Below are 20,655 nucleotides of genomic sequence, written 5' to 3'. Positions count from 1 at the left end.
AACTAGAATGCATTGCACTTATATGGTATAGGGATCAAGATGAGACATAGTGGGCAGTGTCCACGTAAATTCGTGTCGTTCTCCAGGAACGTTGACGTTCTTATCTCCCCCTAAAGGCGGGAAGACTGTCTCATTAAAGTGACAACCCGCAAATGAGCGGTAAAAAGATCGCATGCAAAAGCTCTAAGAAAGTGAAGGTGAAGGAGAATCATGATCAACAAAAGATACACATCCTTCTTTGAGGACCCATGGTGGTACGTTACGGCAGCACAACTTAGCACATGGAATGCACACCCAAATACGTAAATACAAAAATCATCAGGTTCGTATCTAGTAACCAACTGTAACGTCATATAGGTTGGGTGGCAATGGGCCACAATGCGGACTAACATAGTTGCGTACAAGATTGCATAGCCCTAGGTAAAAACCGAAAACTTGGTATGTTTACCAAAATTCGGGTGATCATTTGAATTGTGCTTTATGATCACCAGGCAAAGCTATTTGGGGTGAACATAGGAATTCAATGTTCAATTATAAACCCATGCAATACTTTATCGAAAATTGTCGATGTAAACTCTCCGGCATTATCCAGTCTCCTGGACCTTTAAGAGATAAGTAGGTGGTGAACCCTTAATCGGCAAGGAGGTTTAGTAGCAATGTTTGTGGACAACCATCTGACCAATTTGTCAATTCATCAACCAAAACCATAAGTATTTATATGGTCTTCATTTTGGTTAGATTAGTCCATATATATTCCCTTGAATCCATTGTGAAAAAAGGGTGATTTCGTATTTTTGTGAGGGATGATATATAAAATCAATTTCCTTAATGAGCAGGCTTGGCAAAGTGTGTTTGTAGGCACAAGATCCTTACTTCGAGTAAGGAGATGCGTCGTAGCATCATTGTTCGACCTAAATGTCCTAAATGGTTGTGCCAAAACAAGTAAACTGCTCAATCACCTAGCTCTAGGCTGGCCACATGTGGTGTTTTTTCAATTGGGAGACAACCCATTGGCCCCAAATCAAAGCTTCAGGCTCATTTTTGGAGGTGGTGCAAAGATATTCCATTATATTTTCTTTAGTGGTTCATTTATGATCATTGCCATCTCGAATATCCTTAAAAACTTAACGAATTGAGAATTTAATGTCCCTTAAATGGTGATTCAGTACCATTCATACAACGAGGAGCGTGTCAATGCTCTTAATCAGGTTAGATAGACCTGAAGTCGTTGTTAGAGATGTGATTTAGGTGTAAAGTTAGTGTGCGTAGTACGCATTCATCCAGACAACTAACTTTCCCATATTCTTACCTAATCACGTGTTTAATTGAATCAGTCACATGTATTGAGAAACTTGATTCAATTAACTCATATTCGAGGACAATATCAATAAGATTATCCATAAGTATATCAATAAGATTATCCATACGTAAAACATACACCAAACTTGAATCCAAGAACATAGAAAAATGTTCACAAAGTAAATGGTTTACTAAGGGGATTCGGCCAACAAGGCCATCCATGTCAACATTCTGCTCTTCAAACAGTGTTTGGTGAAGCAAAGTTAGTCTCATGTATTGACTACTAGAATGCTACTCCTTAACAACATTGGTAAGGGCACGAACAGGTGCATAACCAATGGTATATTCCATCGAGACAGAAATAGATTTTGCAGGGTTAAGGTTCAGGAATATTTTCCCTTATTCTTAGCAGGCCATGATTCTACTATATGTTGTAAAAACAAACTCGAAATTAGATTGTGAGAGAATATGTCATTTGATGTATCCCAATCGAAGCAGTGCATCACCATTTGGTAGGCTTTGACCGAACTGGGTCGAGCTATTCGGTAGACTCCAACCGAACTGGGTCCATACCTTTCTCTCACATTTGTGGTAGTAATCAGATTCGAGAATTTGGTAAACTTCCATTATCTACACTGCTACTTCAGGGGTGAGTTAGAAACAAGGAAGGGTGAGAAAAGTATTCTCCAGTTAAAATTGGATCGGATTTATAAACTTCAGAATTGTACTCATTCATAGACGTAATCATGGTGTGCTTTAGGCAATGTCTTTCATGATTAGACAGTCTGTATGAGCGAGCTAAAGAACCATGGAATCTTGATCGGAAGATATTTCCATTTGTAATGCTTTGAGCATAAGTCTTCAAATGAAGATCATGATGGAGGCTTATTCAGCTTTTCCATGCCATTGTTGGCTTCAATGGTTTCTCAGCTTCTTGATAGTCAAGTGGAGATTCACATCTTGTACCCCACATAAAGTGGTTTCTATTAGAAATGTCTAAATCAGGAAAATCGAACTTGTGACGGTTCGACAATCCACTGAATTGGAGGGAACAAGATTGTGATTGGTGCTATGAGAATGAATCATCCATAAGTATCAAAGTTAGAACATTCGAGTTCTAAGACAAGGTTTTCATGAAACACGTCGGGTTTTCATGGGTGTATTGTTTTATGAAAACTTCGGGTTTCAAAGGCACTAAATTTGAAATTATAGGTTCAATTAGTTTATGAACGTTTAGTTCATAAAATAGAGATTCCTGCAAGAACACAGAATGCAATATACAACTAAGTGTAGTGGGTTTGGGTTGCTTCAGGAACTCAAGTGTGAGTGCTTCGGGACTACGAAAGTAAGTCAACGGTTTAAAGAGAAGAAATAAATTATTGAATCGTTAATGTCCAAAAGTGATCTTCATGTCAATAATTTTGGATTCATTATCAGATTAATGGACTGTAGGTCACTGTCAATTAATTCAATAAATCAGGCCATACATGGTCGATTGTAGAAGTAAAATACGGGTTAAAATTATTTAAAATGCTAAATAATAGCATAGGGTCAAAAAATATAGTCCCAAAAAAATTTTGGGCACGGGTTGGGTGCCTTGAGTAAAAGGCATGGCCCAAAAAAGCCTCGGGTGTGAACTTCGGGGCACGGGGTGAAGGAAAAACCCCAGTCGCAGTTGGGTTTCAATTTTGGACCGAGGGGATAGCACGGGAGCAAGCTCAAAAAGCTTGGGAGTAGTAAGGGACACCCCAGCCACATTGGGCTAACATCATGCATGGCAGACAATGGGTCGTGACACGGGGCCTAGCAAGATAGGCTTGCTGGCAGTAGACCAAATGCCAAGGTTGCAAGCCCGTGGCTACTGCACAAGCCCAGCAACCATAAGGGTTGCAGCGTGTGTCGGGAAGGAAAGCCCATCCAACTGGGTTGGTTAGATGGATGCGGGCCAAGGTTAGCATGCATGGGCTTAGGGCTTCAGGCCCTGCCTAGGTGAAATCCAGGCCGTAGCCTGGTTGCTATGTCCATAGTGATGGTGCGGTGGTGTGCCGTACCATATCCCATTCCTTTTTTTTTTTCAAAAATCCCTTAAGGTTTAGGAAACCCTAAATATGCTTCTAATTTAATTTTATGCATTGACTCACATATTCCACATAACAATTTAATTGTGCGATGCATGAAACAAATATATATATTGACAAATATATGAACATTTACAATATATATATATATATATATATATGTATATATATATCGGAAGGAAAATGTAAACATAGGGGGTTTATGCATCATGGGGAATGTTTTCATGCTTCATGGTCGTTTCAAATATCTTACTTTATTTTAAGCGCACCTGATTGGCAGAAAACAACAAGAGCCTTTGAATTTGTAAAAGATCATTCTCATAAAGCCGAAATTGCATCTCCAATGCGTTGTATCACGTTCAACACAGAAAAATTAAATTGAATCAATAGCATGTAGATCAATTCAATAAAATAATAAATTAATCATAAAAAAGGATGATTAAAACGTAATACTCCCCCGATTGAAAATCAAACTCTCTTTAGCGCAGCGTCAAGAGCGTGTTGAGAACGTGTTGTAGGCATAATTTACTGAACAATTATAGAGGCCTTAGAGAGAGGGGTGCGGCAATAGGTAGAGAGAATGAGAGAGATGTGTAATTGTGAGTGTGTTCTATTCCACCCCATTGTGCCTTTATCTATAGTAGTAGGATAGGTAAAAACCTTTCCCTTTAGGATTACAACATTTAATAGGCAATCTACTCCTAATAGGAATATAAGAGATATTCCAATATATATTAGGATTTACACAATCACATTTCTAATCTAATAGGACTACAACACTTTGATCATCATAAAAGAGATATTCTTCCTTGAAATAAACCAAGGATGGAGGGATTTTGACTTGCTCTACAAGCCAATTCTTCTACCCCTTAAGCCTATTATGACCACTATAAATAGAGGTCATGAGGTGAGGGTTAGAGGCGGCCAATTCCGAGCCTTCTACTCGAAGTTTCTTTGTGAAATTTCTCCCTCACACCCTTCACACAGATCTCTCCCTATGAGTTCAATTCTAGCAAAGTGTAGGCAAGAGAACTACGTCAGTTTAGGAAGAGGATCCTCTCCGGATCTACTTTGTGGGGATCCTTGGGATTCCCACATCCTAGCCGTTCATTGTATTTATGTAATTTTAAATAAAAAAAATTAAATAATTTATGACCATACAATGCACGATGAATGATTAAGATGTGAGGATCCTAGGATCCGCACAATTTAGATCTGGATGGGATCCAAATCTGTCGGTTTGATGCATGTGATAGAGTACAGGGTATGTGAGCGTGCAACCAAATCCTGCCACGGGGCCCCTCCAAATTAAGTTATAATTGTTATAGGTTCTTATCACCCCTCTGCCCACTTCGGTTTCTAATTACCAATATGAAAATATTGCTTCAATTTTATCATATATGTATATACGCATATTATTTACATATATTATGTGCACATATATAAATAAAATTTATATAGTTAACTCAAATACTTACATGGATTAGTAATAAAAAATTTAGAAGTTTTTTTTAATACATAAATACGATATTATTTACGTTATATAATTAGGTTTGAATTCATTTTTGACGAGAATCGACCTAAGAGTTCTGACTTACAAGTGAAGAGTAATACCACTAAATGGTAGTATACATGGCAAGTTTAAAAGAATTTTGATTCCCATAAATTTAATAATTGTTATATATGCTCGAATATGTAATTTGTTACCAATATGCTTATCTGACATAAAATATGAACTTGCAAATTTCAATTACAATATATTTAATCTAGAGGAAAATTTTGTGACATTATTTATCTGTGTTACATTCTTCAATTATCTAGTTTTGATTTTTCTAGTCATATATCTTTAATTAGGTATATGATTTAAACCTTGAATTATCTAACTTATGTGATATGGTTTGAGAATAATAATTTTCTCTTGTTTGGGCAGAAATTTTTTATGCCTTTTATATGGCCGTTGCACTATCAAAAATTACCATTTATCCGATGAAATGTTGTTTGACGAATGACAATTCGTCGGGCAAATATACTTTATCTGACGGAAAATAAACATTCGTCGAGCAAAAACGGTTAATCTTTTGGTTTCTTCAGAGGCTTTTGCTGGACAAACGCATTTTGACAGGCAAAAGGTTTTTTATCGTGTAAAGTTTTAGCACGAAGGAAAATATTTGGCACATAATATCGCATCCTTTGCGCAAAAAATCATTCCGGTATTGTTGCGTAAAAAGTATATTTTATGATTTAAGATTTAGAATTTAGAGTAAGACAAAATATATTATTTCGTTGGGCAAAGGTGAGAGACATTTTTGCATATTCAATTCCATCAATGATTTTCGCAGTCTACAAAATTAATTTCAACACTCCAATCGTCAAACATGTTTATATGTACTTAGATATCGCATAGGCCAAAAATCATTAAAAAAACAAACTTTCAAAAATCATAAAATAAAAAATAAAAATAAAAACAAACTTTCGTAGATTAGGTAACAGAACAAAATCTTTTGACGATTAGAAATAGAAAGTCACGACCTAATAGTGATTTCAGCTCTGATTTTGATGATTTCCTATAACCAAGGTTCTAAAAAACACTAGGCGCTAGTCGGAGACCTAGGTGGGCTAAGCGGATTTAAGCAAAATTATTATATATTGTATAAATAAATGTATACTTATACTTAAAAAAACACTTAATTATACTGGGATACAAACATTTGTCAGCAAAAAAGGGTCAATGTTTTGGTTTCTTTAGAGGCTTTTGCCCGACAAATGCAGTTTGACAGGCAAAGGGCTTTCGTCATGTAAAGTTTTAAACGCGAAGGAAAATAGTTGGCGCGTAATATGACATCCCTTGCACAACGAATCATTCAGGTATCATTGTGTAAAAGTATAATTTATGATTTAGGATTTAGGGTTTAGAGTTTAAATTTCATAAGACAAAATATATTATTTTGTCGGGCAAAGGTGAGAGACATTTTGGCATATTCAATTCCTTTGATGATTTTCGTAGTCTACAAAATTAATTTCAACACTCCAACCGTCAAACATGTTTATACATACTTAGATATCGCATACGCCAAAAATCATAAAAAAAATTCGGAGATTAGGTAACGGAACGAAATCTTTTGACAATTAGAAATAGAAAGTCATGATCTAATAGTGATTTCAGCTTTGATTTTGATGATTTCCTACAACCAAGGTTCTAAAAAACACTAGGCGGACTAAGCGGATTTAAGCAAAATTATTATATATTGTATAAATAAATGTCTACTTATACTTAAAAAAAACACATAATTATAATGGGATACATAAATTGCAAAAAAAAAAAATTGACATGTAGATTATAAAGTATTACAACATATTGAAAATATAGGGAACAAGCATATAATGAGTGTTCATCCAAGTATTCAACCTTACATTTTATTGAAAAAAAATAAAATGCAAAATGAAAGTTAACGATTTTCTGTTTAAGTGAGAGTCACGACCTAGGCGGGTCTAGGCACACTTTCTTAATTTTCAAACGCCTAAGGATTAATCGGGGTGGTGGCCAGCTGCCTAGCACCTACAACTACAGTCCTCGACCCTAGAAGAATACAAAGAACAAACTTGACCATAAATTTAAAATATTTGTACTACTGGTTACCACAAAATCTTATGTTATACCTAATGGAAGTATAGAATAAACTCTAAGTGTTTGTTGAATCTATTGTTTTGATAGGATACGCAGTCTAGGAAACTAATTTCAACTATCCAACCGTAAAACTTGTTTGTATATAATTTGAGATCGCATACGCCAAAAATCACCAAAAACAAATTTTAGGAGATTGGTAACGGGCCGAAATCATAGGACAATTCGAAAAAAAAAGTCACGATTAATTAACAATGATTTTACCTCCAATTTTGATATCTTTTTAAATGACGCTAATCTAGAGTAAAATCACATATTGAAGGGATCTGATCATCAAATTTGATGATCTTTTGACTATTTGCAATTTTATAAAAAAATAGGGTAAATCTCAGTTTACTACCCTCATGTTTAGTGGTTTTCAATATTTAGTACATCAAGTTTTTTTTGTTCCAGAATCATACCTAAAGTGTTAATTTTTGGACAGTCTCATACATCCGTTGGTAAAACTGTTAAATCTGCCGTTAACTGATGACATGACGCTTATGTGAACAATAACTGGGCACCACGTGTCATTAAAGGGTCCACGTGGATTTTTTTTCCTCCCTCTCCCTCCCTTCTCTCTTTTGCAACCTGGGTCTTTGGGTTTCAGATTCGAGTACGAAACCGAGACGTTGATGACCTGACTCGACCCGTCATACTCGATCCACAAATTCACCTGATTGCTGCTCTTGAGATCGATGTCGACGGCATCCAGATCGCTGACATGTGTTGACACCATGGAGTCCAGATCCAACCCAACGTGGTACTTTACTCCAAAGGGTTTCTAGGGTTTGTAGCGTGCCATTTCTCAAAGTGGTACTTTACTCGCCAAATCTTGCCCCAATGCATCTGTTGAGGAAGCTCGATCATGTATTGTTCTTCGCGTTTCTCCGATCTAGGTTTGCTTTTGAGCGTGTTAGCATCTCGAGATTTAAGCTTCAGGAGCTCTAAGAAGCTTGGCATTTTCACTTTATTTTACTTTTTCTTCAATTACTTTTTGGTTTTTTGGATTTGTTTCTTGTTGGGTTTGATTTGTTTGGTGGGATAAATTTGTTGGTGAATTTTTTTTTCTTGGTGGTGTGCAAAAAATGGTTAAACTTTAGCTTGAAGAGAATTGAAAGATGGAAACTTGGTGAGATCGAGAACCGCAACATGGTGGGCTGGTGCAGATGAGAGAATTGAGGGATAAGGGAGGAAGGAGGAGAGAAGAGAGGGTGGTGCAGGTTGCAGAAGAAATAAGGGAGGGAGAGGGTGCGGGGGATGAGGGAGGGAGAAGACGGTTTTGTTTTGTTTTTTTTTAACCCCTTCTGAAAAAAGAAAAAAAAATCTACGTGGACCCCTTAATGACACGTGGCACCCAGTCATTGTTCACGTAAGTGCCACATCATCAATTAACGGCAGACTTAATAGTTTGACTAACGGATGTATGAGACTGTTCCAAAATTAATACTTTAGGTATGACTTTGGGACGAAAAAAACTTGATGTACTAAATGTTGAAAACCACAAAACATAAGGATAGTAAACTGAAATTTACCAAAAAAAATAAGAAAAAAATAAAATTTTGAGGTTTGCCTGACGAATAAGTGCAGGTCGTCGAGCAAAGGTACATATATGCTTCGGGTCACAGTATTATTTTGTAGGGCAAACGTACAAATTCCCAAAAAAATCAAAAGTTTCCCCACACTTAAAAGGTTTTAACCGACGAAATGCTCTAACATTTCTAACATCTCGTTTGGAAAACTTTATTTCCCCCGAATTTTTTCATAAAAAAAATAATTAATTAATTAATTTAAAAAAAAGCTAAACTAGGTTAACATTTTTAACTGATTTTTGTCCGACAAAAGCTCCAAGTTTGCCTGGCGAAATATTTGATTTTTGAACACGTGTCATATTTTTTTAAACCTTTGGCTGACAAACCATTCAATCGGGCAAAAGTCTGATATGTGAACACCGAGCTCTTCTTCTTCTTCTTCCTCCTCACACCGTGCTAAACTCTTTCTCTTTGCTTTCTCTCTCTCTCTGTCTCTCTCACTCTCTCTCTCTCTTTGCCATCATCCACCTCGGACCTCCACCGTCCTTTCTCCACCACGACGAACGTGCACATCTCTCTCTCCTTCCGTCCTTTCTCTGGCAACAGTAAATCCTCTCTCTCTTGTTTCTGATTTTGATATTTGTAGAAGAATTTGTAGGATTTGTGATTGGTTTTACACAACGAACTTTGCCCGACGGAATGTTGTTGGACAAAATTACAAGCAACGAAAACGTATTTGGCCTGACAAAATTAATTTATCTGAAAAAGGGGTTTTTTTTAGTGCTGCTACCGACGATTCCTGGTTTTGCCCTTCGATTCATGTAGATATCGTATATCATAATTGACATTCTAGTCCGGCGTTAAGATAATGTAGTCATTATGACAAGTGATAAATACATCATAATAGAATTTTCGTAAGGGCCCGGCTTCTCTGCCCTCTCAGTTCCCATACACTCGCATCCCCTCCTATTTGTACGGTCATGGTTAAGCCACGTCAACATTTTATATCACTATTGTTTTTTGTCTTATTATCTCTATAAAAAAATAAATAAATATAAAATGTTGACGTGACTTAACCGTGACCGTACAAAATAGAAGGGGATGAGAGTGTATGGGAACTGAGAGGGCAAAGAAGCCAGGTCCTTTTCGTAACACTCGTTTTTTTTTTTTTTCCTTTTCTTTTGGAGCAAAATCGTAACATTTGTTGATATAATCAATTTGATGTTTTTGTTCAAAAATGATACTCTTACCATACATTTGTATCATCTTCCTAATAGTAAGATCTACATGCGTTGGCGAGCCCTACACCTATTAGAGAGATAGTACAAATAGATGGTTAGTGTAGCATTACTCGTTTTTGTTTTATTTTGTTTTGTGATAATTTACAAATTATGTTTCTACCTATTGGTGCTGTAGCTAGCTAGCCACCTTAGCTACATAATCTCCACAGATCCAAAATCCAAGCCACCAAACTCTCAGCCCTATTTGGACTAAAGACTGCGTTCCCTTAATTACTCTTTGTTCAACACAGTCAAACCAGCTCATTCACTATCTCCCTCACCATATTTGTGCGCAGAGAGAGATACTCTTCCTCTATTTATAGCAAATTTAATCACTCCTTTCACTCGTGTGTTTGACAGAGAGCGACACAAACACACACACACACACACACAGATTTTAGCAAATTGCAATCCAATGAGGATGTTACGAAACCTACTGTTGATTCTTTTATTTAGTACTTATTTTGTAGCGACGTTGGGTGAAAGAACAGGTCAGAATGGTGACGATGGTAGGAAGGTACATACACTCCAGACGATAAATTTTCCGGACAAGGATTGTCTGCCCTCCCGTGCCCTTCTGTTTGTGTGGTCACGGTTAAACCACGTCAACATTTTATATTACTATTCATTTTTGTCTTATTATCTCTATAAAAAAACAATATAAAATGTTGACGTGGCTTAACCGTGACCACACAAAACAGAAGGGCATGGGAGGGCACCGGAAATGGGAGGGCAGACAATCCTTGCCCAAATTTTCCATTTCTTTCGTTAGTTCATCATTTTGTGCAACAACGTTATCATGTTCTATAGTCAGACTGTAAATTAAGATAACATAATAATCAAATGTAACAATGTGACAACATAACATGCTAGATGGTCTGCCAAGAGACATGTACCCTATAATGATTGTTATTCACAATGTGAAATTGTACTTTTAACAGACTTACATTGTGTATATGGGAGAACTGCCAGGACCTGAAATTTCTGCCATGAGCGGACATCATAACCTGCTCGCAGAAGCGATCGGAGAGTAATGATCAGCTTCTTCCAACCAATTTTTTTTTTTTTTAATTTTTATATGTATACTGAGCTATTCTTGAGGATGCCCGAACATTTTCCTTTCAAATTTCAGTGTCAAAGTAGCCAGAGAATCAATAATTCATAGTTATAGAAGGAGTTTCAATGGCTTCGTAGCAAGATTGTTGCCACATGAAGCACAGGCACTCTCAGGTTCTTAGAAATATAACTAAATAAATAAGTAAACAAATGGTGCTACCCTAATAAGGGTTCTAATTATTATCAGCACATTAGGTTCTTCTATTTATAGTTTCTATGATTTTCTTTGATTTGTAGATGATGATAGTGTTGTGTCAGTGTTCCCAAACACCGTGCGCAAACTTCATACAACAAGGTCATGGGATTTCCTAGGGTTGCCTTTGAAATCAAAGAAAAGGAACTCTCAAATAGAAAGCAATATCATAGTGGGTGTGTTGGATACAGGTTGGAATAGTCTGCCATTCTTTTCCCTCTTTTCTTTTATAGATAGAACTGTCGCTCATGAGATTTGAACTCCATACCTAGATGTTGCTGGATTAAATGATCATCAATTCATCAGTATGTTCTGTTATTCCGATTGAAAGACAATAGCAAAAGAAACAAAATTGAAAAATTGTGTAACAAAATGTTTATGACCCTTTAAATTCTGTGTATAAGGAATTTACATGCAGGCTCCCAGTTTCAGCGATAAAGGCTACGGGCCACCCCCAGCTAAATGGAAAGGCAAATGTATGAAGGGTGCAAACTTTACAGGCTGCAACAAGTATGTCACTCCCTTCTCTCTCTCACTCCAAATCAGTATTTTATTTAAAGAGATGGGCAAGTGACCCACTACTAACAATATTTTCCCTCAACTTGTATTTTACTAATGCACAGTACGATAGGTGTGAGGGTCTTATCACAAATGTCCCTCTATGTAATTAGAACTAGAGTCATTAAATAAAGCTACATTTAGTTTTGTTAAATTTTTGAGATGGGATTCTTGTATTCTTCAACATAGAAGTCTCATGAAAAACCTTCTGTGCCTTTTTCCTTGAGCAGCAAGGTAATTGGTGCCAAATATTTTAAACTGGAAACTGGTCGTCCTTATTGGGGCACTCACAGTCCAGTCGACGATGACGGCCATGGCACTCACACTTCCTCCATCGTTGCTGGTGCAGCCGTCAAAGGTGCCAGCGTATATGGCGTTGCAAAGGGGACTGCACGAGGGGGCGTGTCATTGTCACGCATCGCCGTGTACAAAGTGTGCTGGATCACTACTGGCTGCCTTGATGTGGATATTTTGGCCGGGTTTGATGAGGCCATTGCCGACGGGGTGGACTTAATATCGGTCTCCCTAGGTGGTCACTCGCGGAGTTTTTTGGACAATCCCATTGCCATTGGATCATTTCATGCCATGAAAAAAGGGATTTTTGTGTCGTGCGCAGCTGGGAATGATGGGCTTCCGGCCAGTGTGGAGAACGTAGCACCATGGGTTATGACAGTAGCTGCTAATACCATTGATAGGCAGTTACAGACTGTAGTAAAATTGGGAAATGGCCAAAGGATATCGGTAAGTCTCTCTCTCCCTCTCTCACTAAAACAATCTAACAATAGACACTAACACTAATTGCTCACAAGTACACGTCAATATGGCTATAGTCAGAAATTTTTCTAGTGCGTATCTCGCGCACAAACACATAGAGTGCAGAATTATCACGCAATCTGATGAGTTAATTGTAGGGAAATTCACTCAACACCTATTCGCCGAAGAAACTAATGTATCCTCTTATAAGTGGAACCCTTGCAGCCAACATGACCATGCGATTCGGGGGAGATGCGAGGTATGAATTTTTGCCCAAATTGTTGTGTTCACATAATTTTTTCACTTGTAACACGTTCGATTATTATATAGTACGACGATTAGTTCCATGTTGTGAGAAGGCGAACATATGTGTGCTCATACATAATATTCTTTGACTATCTTCTAAACTCGCATTGATAATTTTGGTGGAAATTAATGCAATTTCAAGAATATAAATCCTAATTATCAAATGATGAAAATGATAACGGCAGTGCTTGTGATGCTTGGGCTCTAGACGCTAACAAGGTGGTGGGGAGGATTGTGTACTGCCAAGGGTTTGGTACTCAGGATTCCACTATGCAAAAGTTAAAGGGTGCTGGAACCCTAATGACACGTTATGAACTTGATGATTACGCTTATAGCCCTATAATCCCCGGTACCGAAATCCTTGTACAAGATGGGATCAAGATCGAGAAGTACATCAACTCTACCAAGTACGGTTTTGTATAGCTCATTTCATTCACATCTTTTACAGCTCATAAAGCTTTTCAAAGGAAAATGATTTTTGCATACCACTTTTCTCCTTCTACACACTCACGCCTGTTTATGGAGAAGGAAAAAATGAGTGGGGCGGAAATCACTTTCCTTCTCATATATGAAAACCCTAATAAGTTATGTGGTACTAATTCCAGAAACCCTATGGCTGTCATATACAAGACAAGAACTCCTGGTACGACCGCCCCCATCGTTGCTTCTTTCTCATCGAGAGGACCCCAACACATGCACCCCAACATCCTCAAGGCATCTCTCTTTCATCTCTCATCTCTCTCTCTCTCTCTCTCTCTCTCTCTCTCTCTCTCTCTCTCTCTCTCTCTCTCTCTCTCTCTCTCTCTCTCTACATATTTGGTTATAATCAGGTACCATTTCCATGTACAGCCTGATATTTCTGCACCAGGGGTAAACATATTGGCTGCATATCCAAAGATACGATCCATAACTGGTTACTCAGACGACCGGCGCCACAATGTGTTCAATATGTTATCAGGCACGTCCATGTCTTGCCCTCATGTAACAGCAGCAGCCGCCTATGTCAAGTCCTTCCACCCGGACTGGTCACCTGCTGCCATTAAGTCCGCTCTAATGACAACCGGTTAGTCTTCCCAAACCGCACACTAAAAAAAAACAGAACAAAGTCCATCAAAGCAATGCGCTAACCAATCTTTTCACTTCATTTGGCTCAGCCACACCAATGAAAAATGAAACAGCGGATACCCAGCTAGCCACGGGAGCAGGACAAGTAAACCCAAAAAAGGCAGTGCATCCTGGTCTTGTCTACGACATAACCCCAGATGACTACATTAGTTTCTTGTGCAAAGAAGGTTTCAACGACACAGACATAGGCACACTTATTGGGGATAAAAAGAAGTACAAATGCTCAGACTTTAAACATCCACGAGGCACAGACGGCCTCAACTATCCTTCTATGCATCTTCAGCTTTTCCCGAACGACAATTATGGCGTTTCAGCCGTCTTCTATAGAAGAGTGACGCATGTAGGGTTCGGTAATTCCGTGTACAAGGCAAAGGTGACGAATTTGAATGGCTTGAGAGTGAAAGTCATACCGAGTACCTTGACCTTCACTAAGTTGCATCAGAAAAGGTCGTTTAAGGTTGTGGTGACTGGTCGTCCAGCGATGAACGAGACAGTTATGCACGCTTTACTCCAATGGGATGACTCTAAACACAACGTTAAGAGCCATATCGTAGTCTATAAGCATCTGAATTAGGGCACAGCGTTAAAAGCCATATCGTAGTCTGTAAGCATCTCAATTAGGTCTCTTTTAGCTTAGTTTTTGCTTCTAGTGCCAGCATTTGGTAGCTCTTTTTTCCTAGTTTTCATTTGTTGCTATAAATAAACATTTGCTCATCACTAGACAATTACTTTCGTTTTGACTCGATTTCATAGACATACTGTTCATATGTAATTAACAGTCGGCACTCGTTTCCGCAAACGTCCATGCACAAAGTTGGCCTACGCATGGCCTGGCCGGGATCGTTACGGCAACCAACGAAAGTAAAAAACAGAAATTTTCCGAATGAAATAGAATCAAGGATCTGGGTATTTATTAGTGTACATGTTACAGAGAGTTAAAACAGAACTACAGCAAGGATGGCGGAGCTGGATGAACCAACATCTCACGCTCCAACCATTCGAATTACGTAAACAACATATAAAATACAAGCAAAAGCCTTGAAGATGTACCTAAGTTACAGGCCACATCTTTTCATGTCAACCTCAGCAACTTTCTGTATAATTAAAGTTAGGTGATGCGCTCTAGACTCAAATCTCGAAGGAGTCCCCCTAAATTTAAAGGACCTGCATGAAGACTAGGAGAGTATACATCGAAGCTCAGCACTGTGTTCGACACTGCCGGCCATGAAGGTTCTTTAGCTTCGTAAGTTTTTTCCTCCTCTTTCTTGCTTCAGCTGCAGCAATCGCATCCGCGAGTTTCCCAGTAGGGTAGATGATTGGTTCCCCAGTAGGGTAGATGATTGGTTCGCTGTTCTTCTCTGGTAAGGCAGAGAACTTGTGATAAGAGTTGTCCGCTGTTACAGTGTGATCTGGTTCAAATCCGTTTTCATGCTTGATACAAGAAGCAACTCCGGCATGGTTGAGTGATGATGGAGAAAGGAATATTTCCTTACAACCATTTTCCTTCGGGTGGGGTCCTGTGTGCTGATCACCTTCATCCAGAGGAAACTGAGCAGGGGTCTCGTTAAGGTCATGTGAAGGTCTGCCTTCAATTGAAGCGGAATCTTGTGTTTTTAATCTGACAGGGAGAGACGACTGGTGGTTGTCTAACTGCGTAGCGGCTCTTGAAGATGAACTAGAGCTGTACTGGTTATTAAAAGAAGTTTCTTCTTGTTTATTATTCAGGCACAAGGATGACTGGGGTTGGAGTCCTTTCCCATTATCAAAATGAGGGATGAACCAAGGACAGGGAAATACGCATAAAGGAGTTCTCGCTCCATTGATGTTTGGGGGGGTTTCTTGATCAAGAGAAGAATCAGCTGCACCATTAGCCGGCAATGAGATGTTTGACAGAACGGCTATTGGATTTTGTAGTACGTGCTGCACCTGAATAGAATTTGAGGATTGAATGATAGGAGGCCAGAAAAGTGGTGTAATTGGTGGGCGATTAAACAAGCAGAATGGGGAATTTGTAGGCGAAGACGGAGGTATCTGCATCTGCACATAGGCTGACATATTTTCGGCCAGCGCTTCCTGATCCTCTGCCTTTATCACTTTAGCCATCTGCAGAATGAGAGAGCATGTCAAGCAAGTGATACCTTATTAAGATAAGACAGCTCTTCAAAGTGTCAGGCATATCTTTACCTGAACTTTCAAGTGCTTATTTGTTTTCTCCAAAGACTGGAACTCCTTTACCGATAACTCCTTTTTCTTTGGATTTAAAATGTCACCAAAGATGTGAATAAAGTTAGTACTGCCATGGATAGTCAAGCTCTGGACTCGAATATACCAACCAATGGTTATAAATATTATAAAATATGTGAGAGAGGGAGGGGGAGTGAGAGAGAGACAGCGGGGGACAGAGACAGAGAGTTCAAAGCAAAGCAAGTTTACAAAATTTCGTTTGGGACTAATGCCTACCCTTTTCAGATTTTCATTCTCCAATGCCAGATCGGCAGCTTTTCTGGTTAACTCCTCACATAGAGCCTGAAGAACAAGCAAAGATGAATGGTTTGCAAAAGTATAAATGCATGCTAGCCAACAAAGCAATCTGCATGGGACACATATCATGCAATTTGAGAATAAGAAACATAATTGATCAACATCTATTTTTTCCTTTGAAAAGACCAGTGCACCTTGTAATGCATTTAATTACTGCCACAATGGCACATGTTATACTGTCATATTATGGCTAGAAACTTCAGTCGAACAGCAACTACAATTCAAAATATTTAAACAGATTCATGTCATTAGTTATTCCTGAGACTAGAAAATGCAAGGAGGCCGTCTATGGCTACAAATAATTAGTTCATAAAGGAAAGGGGAAAAAAAACCAGTTGGGGATCCCAAAGCACAAATTAATTAGATACCCTTAAGTTCACGAAACAGACAACATATTATCTCTGGATCTCAGGACAGGACTAGATACATCGCAGACTAGACACCCTCATGGTTCTGTAGGTGTAGGGTACAAGTACAACCGTACAAGTGTTCTCCGAAACTAGTCCTGTCGTTTGCCTAAACCCTTGCCAATACAAAGCTCTGTTCCCTTTGCTATTTTATTACCACACAAACTTCATTTTTCAAAAAAAAAGAAATAGAAGAAAGATATATTAAACTAGTAGAGTAAAGCGGCCTACCTGCCGTCGACGAATTGTTTGCCTAGCTGACTCTCGGTTTGCCATTATTCTGCGTATCCTCCGCTCTTCCTTTTCCTCCTAAACAGAGAAAATATTAACTAACACTAAAAAGAGAAATGTAATCACAGAACATCGCACAGGGAAGAAGTTTAAAGGTTGTCAGTACCTCAGTTAAATTCCGCCTTGACTTGCTGCAAGTAAATGATGGGTAAATTGTAGTGCATATAGGACTTGGCTTATTTAATTCTGTATCATGCTCAGCCTTCACAACCTTTTCACTCAGAACCTGCTCAGTCTTCACTGGTTCTGTAAGGACATTTGTGCATACCGTTTCACATTGCTGCAAACCTGTCACCGCTTGATCCTGATATAGACAAAAATATTTCTCAAGTCCTGCAGAAAATAGTGCGATTTGGTGACAGTTAAGCATTCGCATCACCATGTAACAGATTACCCCACCCTCCCCCTCGATAAACTGGTGTCGCTAACTATATTTAGACAAATCCAGATGGTGATATTATGTGCAAATTTGGAAAACAATTCTAGCTAAGCCAGCCATGGACTCAGCCCCATTACAATGTACGTCCAGTGTAACAGATTACCCCACCCTCCCCCCAAGGTTAAATTGGTGTGGCTAACTATATTTTAGACAAATCCAAATGGGGATGTGTTATGTGCAAATTGAAAAACGATTCTAGCTAAATCAGTATGCACTTGACCCCATTACAATGCATGTAATAACATTAAATTCCGGCCATATGCAAACTATTTATGCATCCAAATTGTTGGTGATGGAACTCGCAAAACTCACATTTGAATCAAGCCATCCATGGGCAGAAACTACAATTTAATTTGACATAAACAAAATGGCAATCCTTCCCCGAAAAGGGTTTACCTTATTTTCAAAACCTTTTACTAGTTCTGTACAAAGAATCAAACTTTAATCCCTCAACAGTGACAATAACATCATACAAACCCCAAAAAGTTGTTTAACATTATTTTCTCTGTAACTCGTCATGGATAAGTTGCTATTCTTCCCTAAAACTCCATTATTTCCCAGAATCTTTGAATTTTTCCAATTCAAGTTAAAATACCAATTTCACCCAATACAAAAACCACCATTCCCTTTCTCTTTCAGCACCTCCTTTCTCAAAACAATAATTTAAATCAAAATAAATGATAATTTCAAATGTGTATATACATATAAAGCCAAAAAACCAAACGAACCTGAGGGAGAAGATCCGGACATGTGGGAGGCGGGTCAAGCGGGTTCAAACCCGACCGACTCGGCGGAGACTCGCTCTTGACTCGCTTCCTCGCTCGCTTCCCTTTCTGCCCCCAATTCCCACCCGATTCAGCGCCGCTACTCTCACGCATAGCCAAATGCGCCAAATCCGCCAGCGCCTCCGCCGCCTCGAGCTCCTCCTTCACCATCCGATCCGCTCCGCCGCTCCCGCCAACCCCATCGCTCGTCGACGACGAATAAGAACCGGAATCCGGCGACGACGACGGCCCCGCCGCCGTGGACACTGTCGAGCTCGAAAACGACCGCCTCCAGGAAGATACCATCGCTTCCCTCTCTCATAAAACACAAAACCAAAACCGCAGACGAAGTGTTTGATTATTTGTGTCACTGAGAGTTCGTACTTGCTTCTTCAGCACACGTTACGTTAAGCTACTGAAGCGACATAGTTGTAGAGAGAGTAAGTGGAGCGAGAGAGGAGAGAGAGAGGGTTACTGCCTCCCTGGTACAAAAGCAAAAGAGTTGCGAGAGCGTGCCACTTGTCGAGCCACCTCAGGCCACGACGTCCTCGCTAAATCGAGCTCCATATATCTCTGCGCGCCACGTCTCCCTTTGCGCCCGATTGCGCGGGTTTGGGCTCGCACGTGGGTGGCGAAGGAGGCACCGCACACGTGGCCCGGCGGTTGTTTTACACGTGGAGTTTTCGGCTACTTTGCGCTTTCTCGATGAGGTTGTGGAATCGGAAGGTGGATTTTTTTTTTTTTTTTTACCGCGCGGTGAAACGCGTGGGGGACATATTTTTCACTGGTTTGAGTTGACACCCGAAGGGTAAGTAAGAGGTTACAGTTGTCACCGTTGGGTCCCAGTGCGTGGTTGTTGCCTGTTGGTTTTGTGGGTCTCTTTGGTCCTTCTGATTTGAGTTGATTGCCCGTTTTCACGTCTAGCGTTAATTTTGTTACTAAAATTTGAGATTATTTGTCAATAAGTTCGTGTTTAATAGTAATTGTGATTTAAGTTTGATTGTGTAAATCTGAAATAAAGATTATGTTGGAAGAGCAATGCTCGTTTAAGGTCCTCAAAATTAAGACTTGTAAGGGCCTATTTCAAGTTGATTCCCCTTCTTATCAAGTTGAAGGAGTGAGCGAATTCGACAAACTTCATGATTCTATTCATATTCACAAACTTAAAGTCTTGGAAGCGAAAATATTGCTAGTCATCTCTTGCTTCTGGCAAAAGGATCAACTTTTGGTAATTAAAGCGTTCTTCAAGAGCGAGCCAAATAGCTCATCTACAATGCATGATGCAGGGCCGTCTCTGAGATTTCAAGGCCCTGTGCAAAATTTATAAAAGGGCCTCTTTTTAATATATATATATATATAGATATATATATTTTTTAAAGTATGACAATATATTGGTACTAGAAAATAATAACTTAAATCAAAACAACATTTAGGACTCATTGATTGAAAATTTACAAGTGTCATTAAATAAGTAAAAAGAGTTCTAAACATAATCTTCACTAAATAATAAAAAACAGTTCAATCTTAAGCAATCAAATATAACAACAATAACAAAACTTTTTCCCACTAAGTTGGGTCAACTATAATCTTAAGCAATCAAATAAAGAAAAAAAACTTCAAAAACTCTAACTTTAGAGTTTCACTTGAATATATAACATTATTATATAATTAATAAAATTGAAAAGAAAATCGTTTTTTAAGGTGTTGTTATTAACACTCCTAATATCTCATTGTGCATTCCAAAAAATTTATATTTAGAAAAAAAAAATATTTACACTTATAAAAGTGCACTATAAGATTTTAAAGTGCTAATAAAAGCATTTTTTAATATATAACATTATTACATATAAATATAAGATACCAAAAAATTTTGGGGGCCCTGTGCGATTGCACATTTCGCTCCCCCTCAGCGTCGCCTCTGGCATGATACATGTGTCTTCGAACTCATAGTAGTGGCTTTCTCAGCTTTGCCAACTGAATTTTCAGCTTTAATGGTGGCACTTAGCTTCTTTGCAGTCAAATAGAGTTTTACGTCTTGTGCCCACTTCAAGTAGTTTATTCCAAAGACTTCCAAGGCAGGTGAAGGTTCGAAATTTCGCTAAAATGGATGGAAAAGGTCGTGGTTTGTGCTATGGAATAGTAAAATGACCATAAGCACCAAGGTTTAGGACATTTTGGTTCAAAGACATAGTTTGGTTCAATTAATAGCATGTAATGGCTTGGCTCCATGTAGCTCAAATGCGATTAGGATCTATATTTCTTTTTTCTTTTTTTTACTTTTTTGTCAGTTCTCTCACATAATTCAACACAAA

At 38.6% G+C, this 20,655-nt stretch overlaps 2 protein-coding genes across 3 annotated transcripts; one reads left to right on the top strand and one right to left on the bottom strand.

Moving 5' to 3' along the window:
* The first annotated feature begins 1,154 nt into the window (after positions 1 to 1,154).
* LOC103424254 (subtilisin-like protease SBT4.15) lies at positions 1,155 to 14,651 on the top strand. The gene is made up of 11 exons (XM_070812405.1): positions 1,155 to 1,208; positions 10,792 to 10,880; positions 10,983 to 11,080; positions 11,204 to 11,350; positions 11,564 to 11,669; positions 11,948 to 12,458; positions 12,629 to 12,700; positions 12,933 to 13,183; positions 13,382 to 13,490; positions 13,626 to 13,839; positions 13,931 to 14,651. Exons 1-11 carry the CDS (start codon positions 1,155 to 1,157, stop codon positions 14,473 to 14,475), a joined length of 2,196 nt encoding a protein of 731 aa, XP_070668506.1. The 3' UTR covers positions 14,476 to 14,651.
* A 125-nt stretch (positions 14,652 to 14,776) lies between these two features.
* Positions 14,777 to 18,934, bottom strand: LOC103430934 (transcriptional activator hacA-like). 2 transcript variants are annotated; one of them, XM_008369083.4, is made up of 6 exons: positions 18,308 to 18,934; positions 17,247 to 17,444; positions 17,081 to 17,158; positions 16,362 to 16,427; positions 16,086 to 16,151; positions 14,777 to 16,004 (listed from the first exon to the last, which is right to left on the bottom strand). In XM_008369083.4, exons 1-6 carry the CDS (start codon positions 18,647 to 18,649, stop codon positions 15,099 to 15,101), a joined length of 1,656 nt encoding a protein of 551 aa, XP_008367305.3. In that variant the 5' UTR covers positions 18,650 to 18,934; the 3' UTR covers positions 14,777 to 15,098. The 2 variants fall into 2 exon arrangements, with proteins under 2 accessions (XP_008367305.3, XP_017186589.3); XM_017331100.3 differs by having other exon boundaries at positions 17,247 to 17,473; positions 18,308 to 18,886.
* Positions 18,935 to 20,655: the final 1,721 nt, after the last annotated feature.

Source organism: Malus domestica, chromosome 14 (genome assembly GCF_042453785.1).
Source record: "Malus domestica chromosome 14, GDT2T_hap1".
Taxonomy (NCBI): Eukaryota; Viridiplantae; Streptophyta; class Magnoliopsida; order Rosales; family Rosaceae; genus Malus; species Malus domestica.
Note: the sequence above shows the minus strand (reverse complement) of the source record. Positions and strands in the feature narration are given on the sequence as shown.

What these genes read in the sequence shown, in the direction of transcription:
- LOC103424254 (XM_070812405.1), top strand. Translation starts at nt 1,155, where the DNA reads ATGGTGATTCAGTACCATTCATACAACGAGGAGCGTGTCAATGCTCTT. An exon ending in GTGGAACCCTTGCAGCCAAC is followed by an intron (nt 12,701 to 12,932) that starts ATGACCATGCGA and finishes TATAAATCCTAA; the next exon opens with TTATCAAATGATGAAAATGA. An exon ending in GTCCGCTCTAATGACAACCG is followed by an intron (nt 13,840 to 13,930) that starts GTTAGTCTTCCC and finishes CATTTGGCTCAG; the next exon opens with CCACACCAATGAAAAATGAA.
- LOC103430934 (XM_008369083.4), bottom strand. Translation starts at nt 18,649, where the DNA reads ATGGTATCTTCCTGGAGGCGGTCGTTTTCGAGCTCGACAGTGTCCACG. An exon ending in AAACAATTCGTCGACGGCAG is followed by an intron (nt 16,428 to 17,080) that starts GTAGGCCGCTTT and finishes CTTGTTCTTCAG; the next exon opens with GCTCTATGTGAGGAGTTAAC. An exon ending in ATAAGCACTTGAAAGTTCAG is followed by an intron (nt 16,005 to 16,085) that starts GTAAAGATATGC and finishes CTCATTCTGCAG; the next exon opens with ATGGCTAAAGTGATAAAGGC.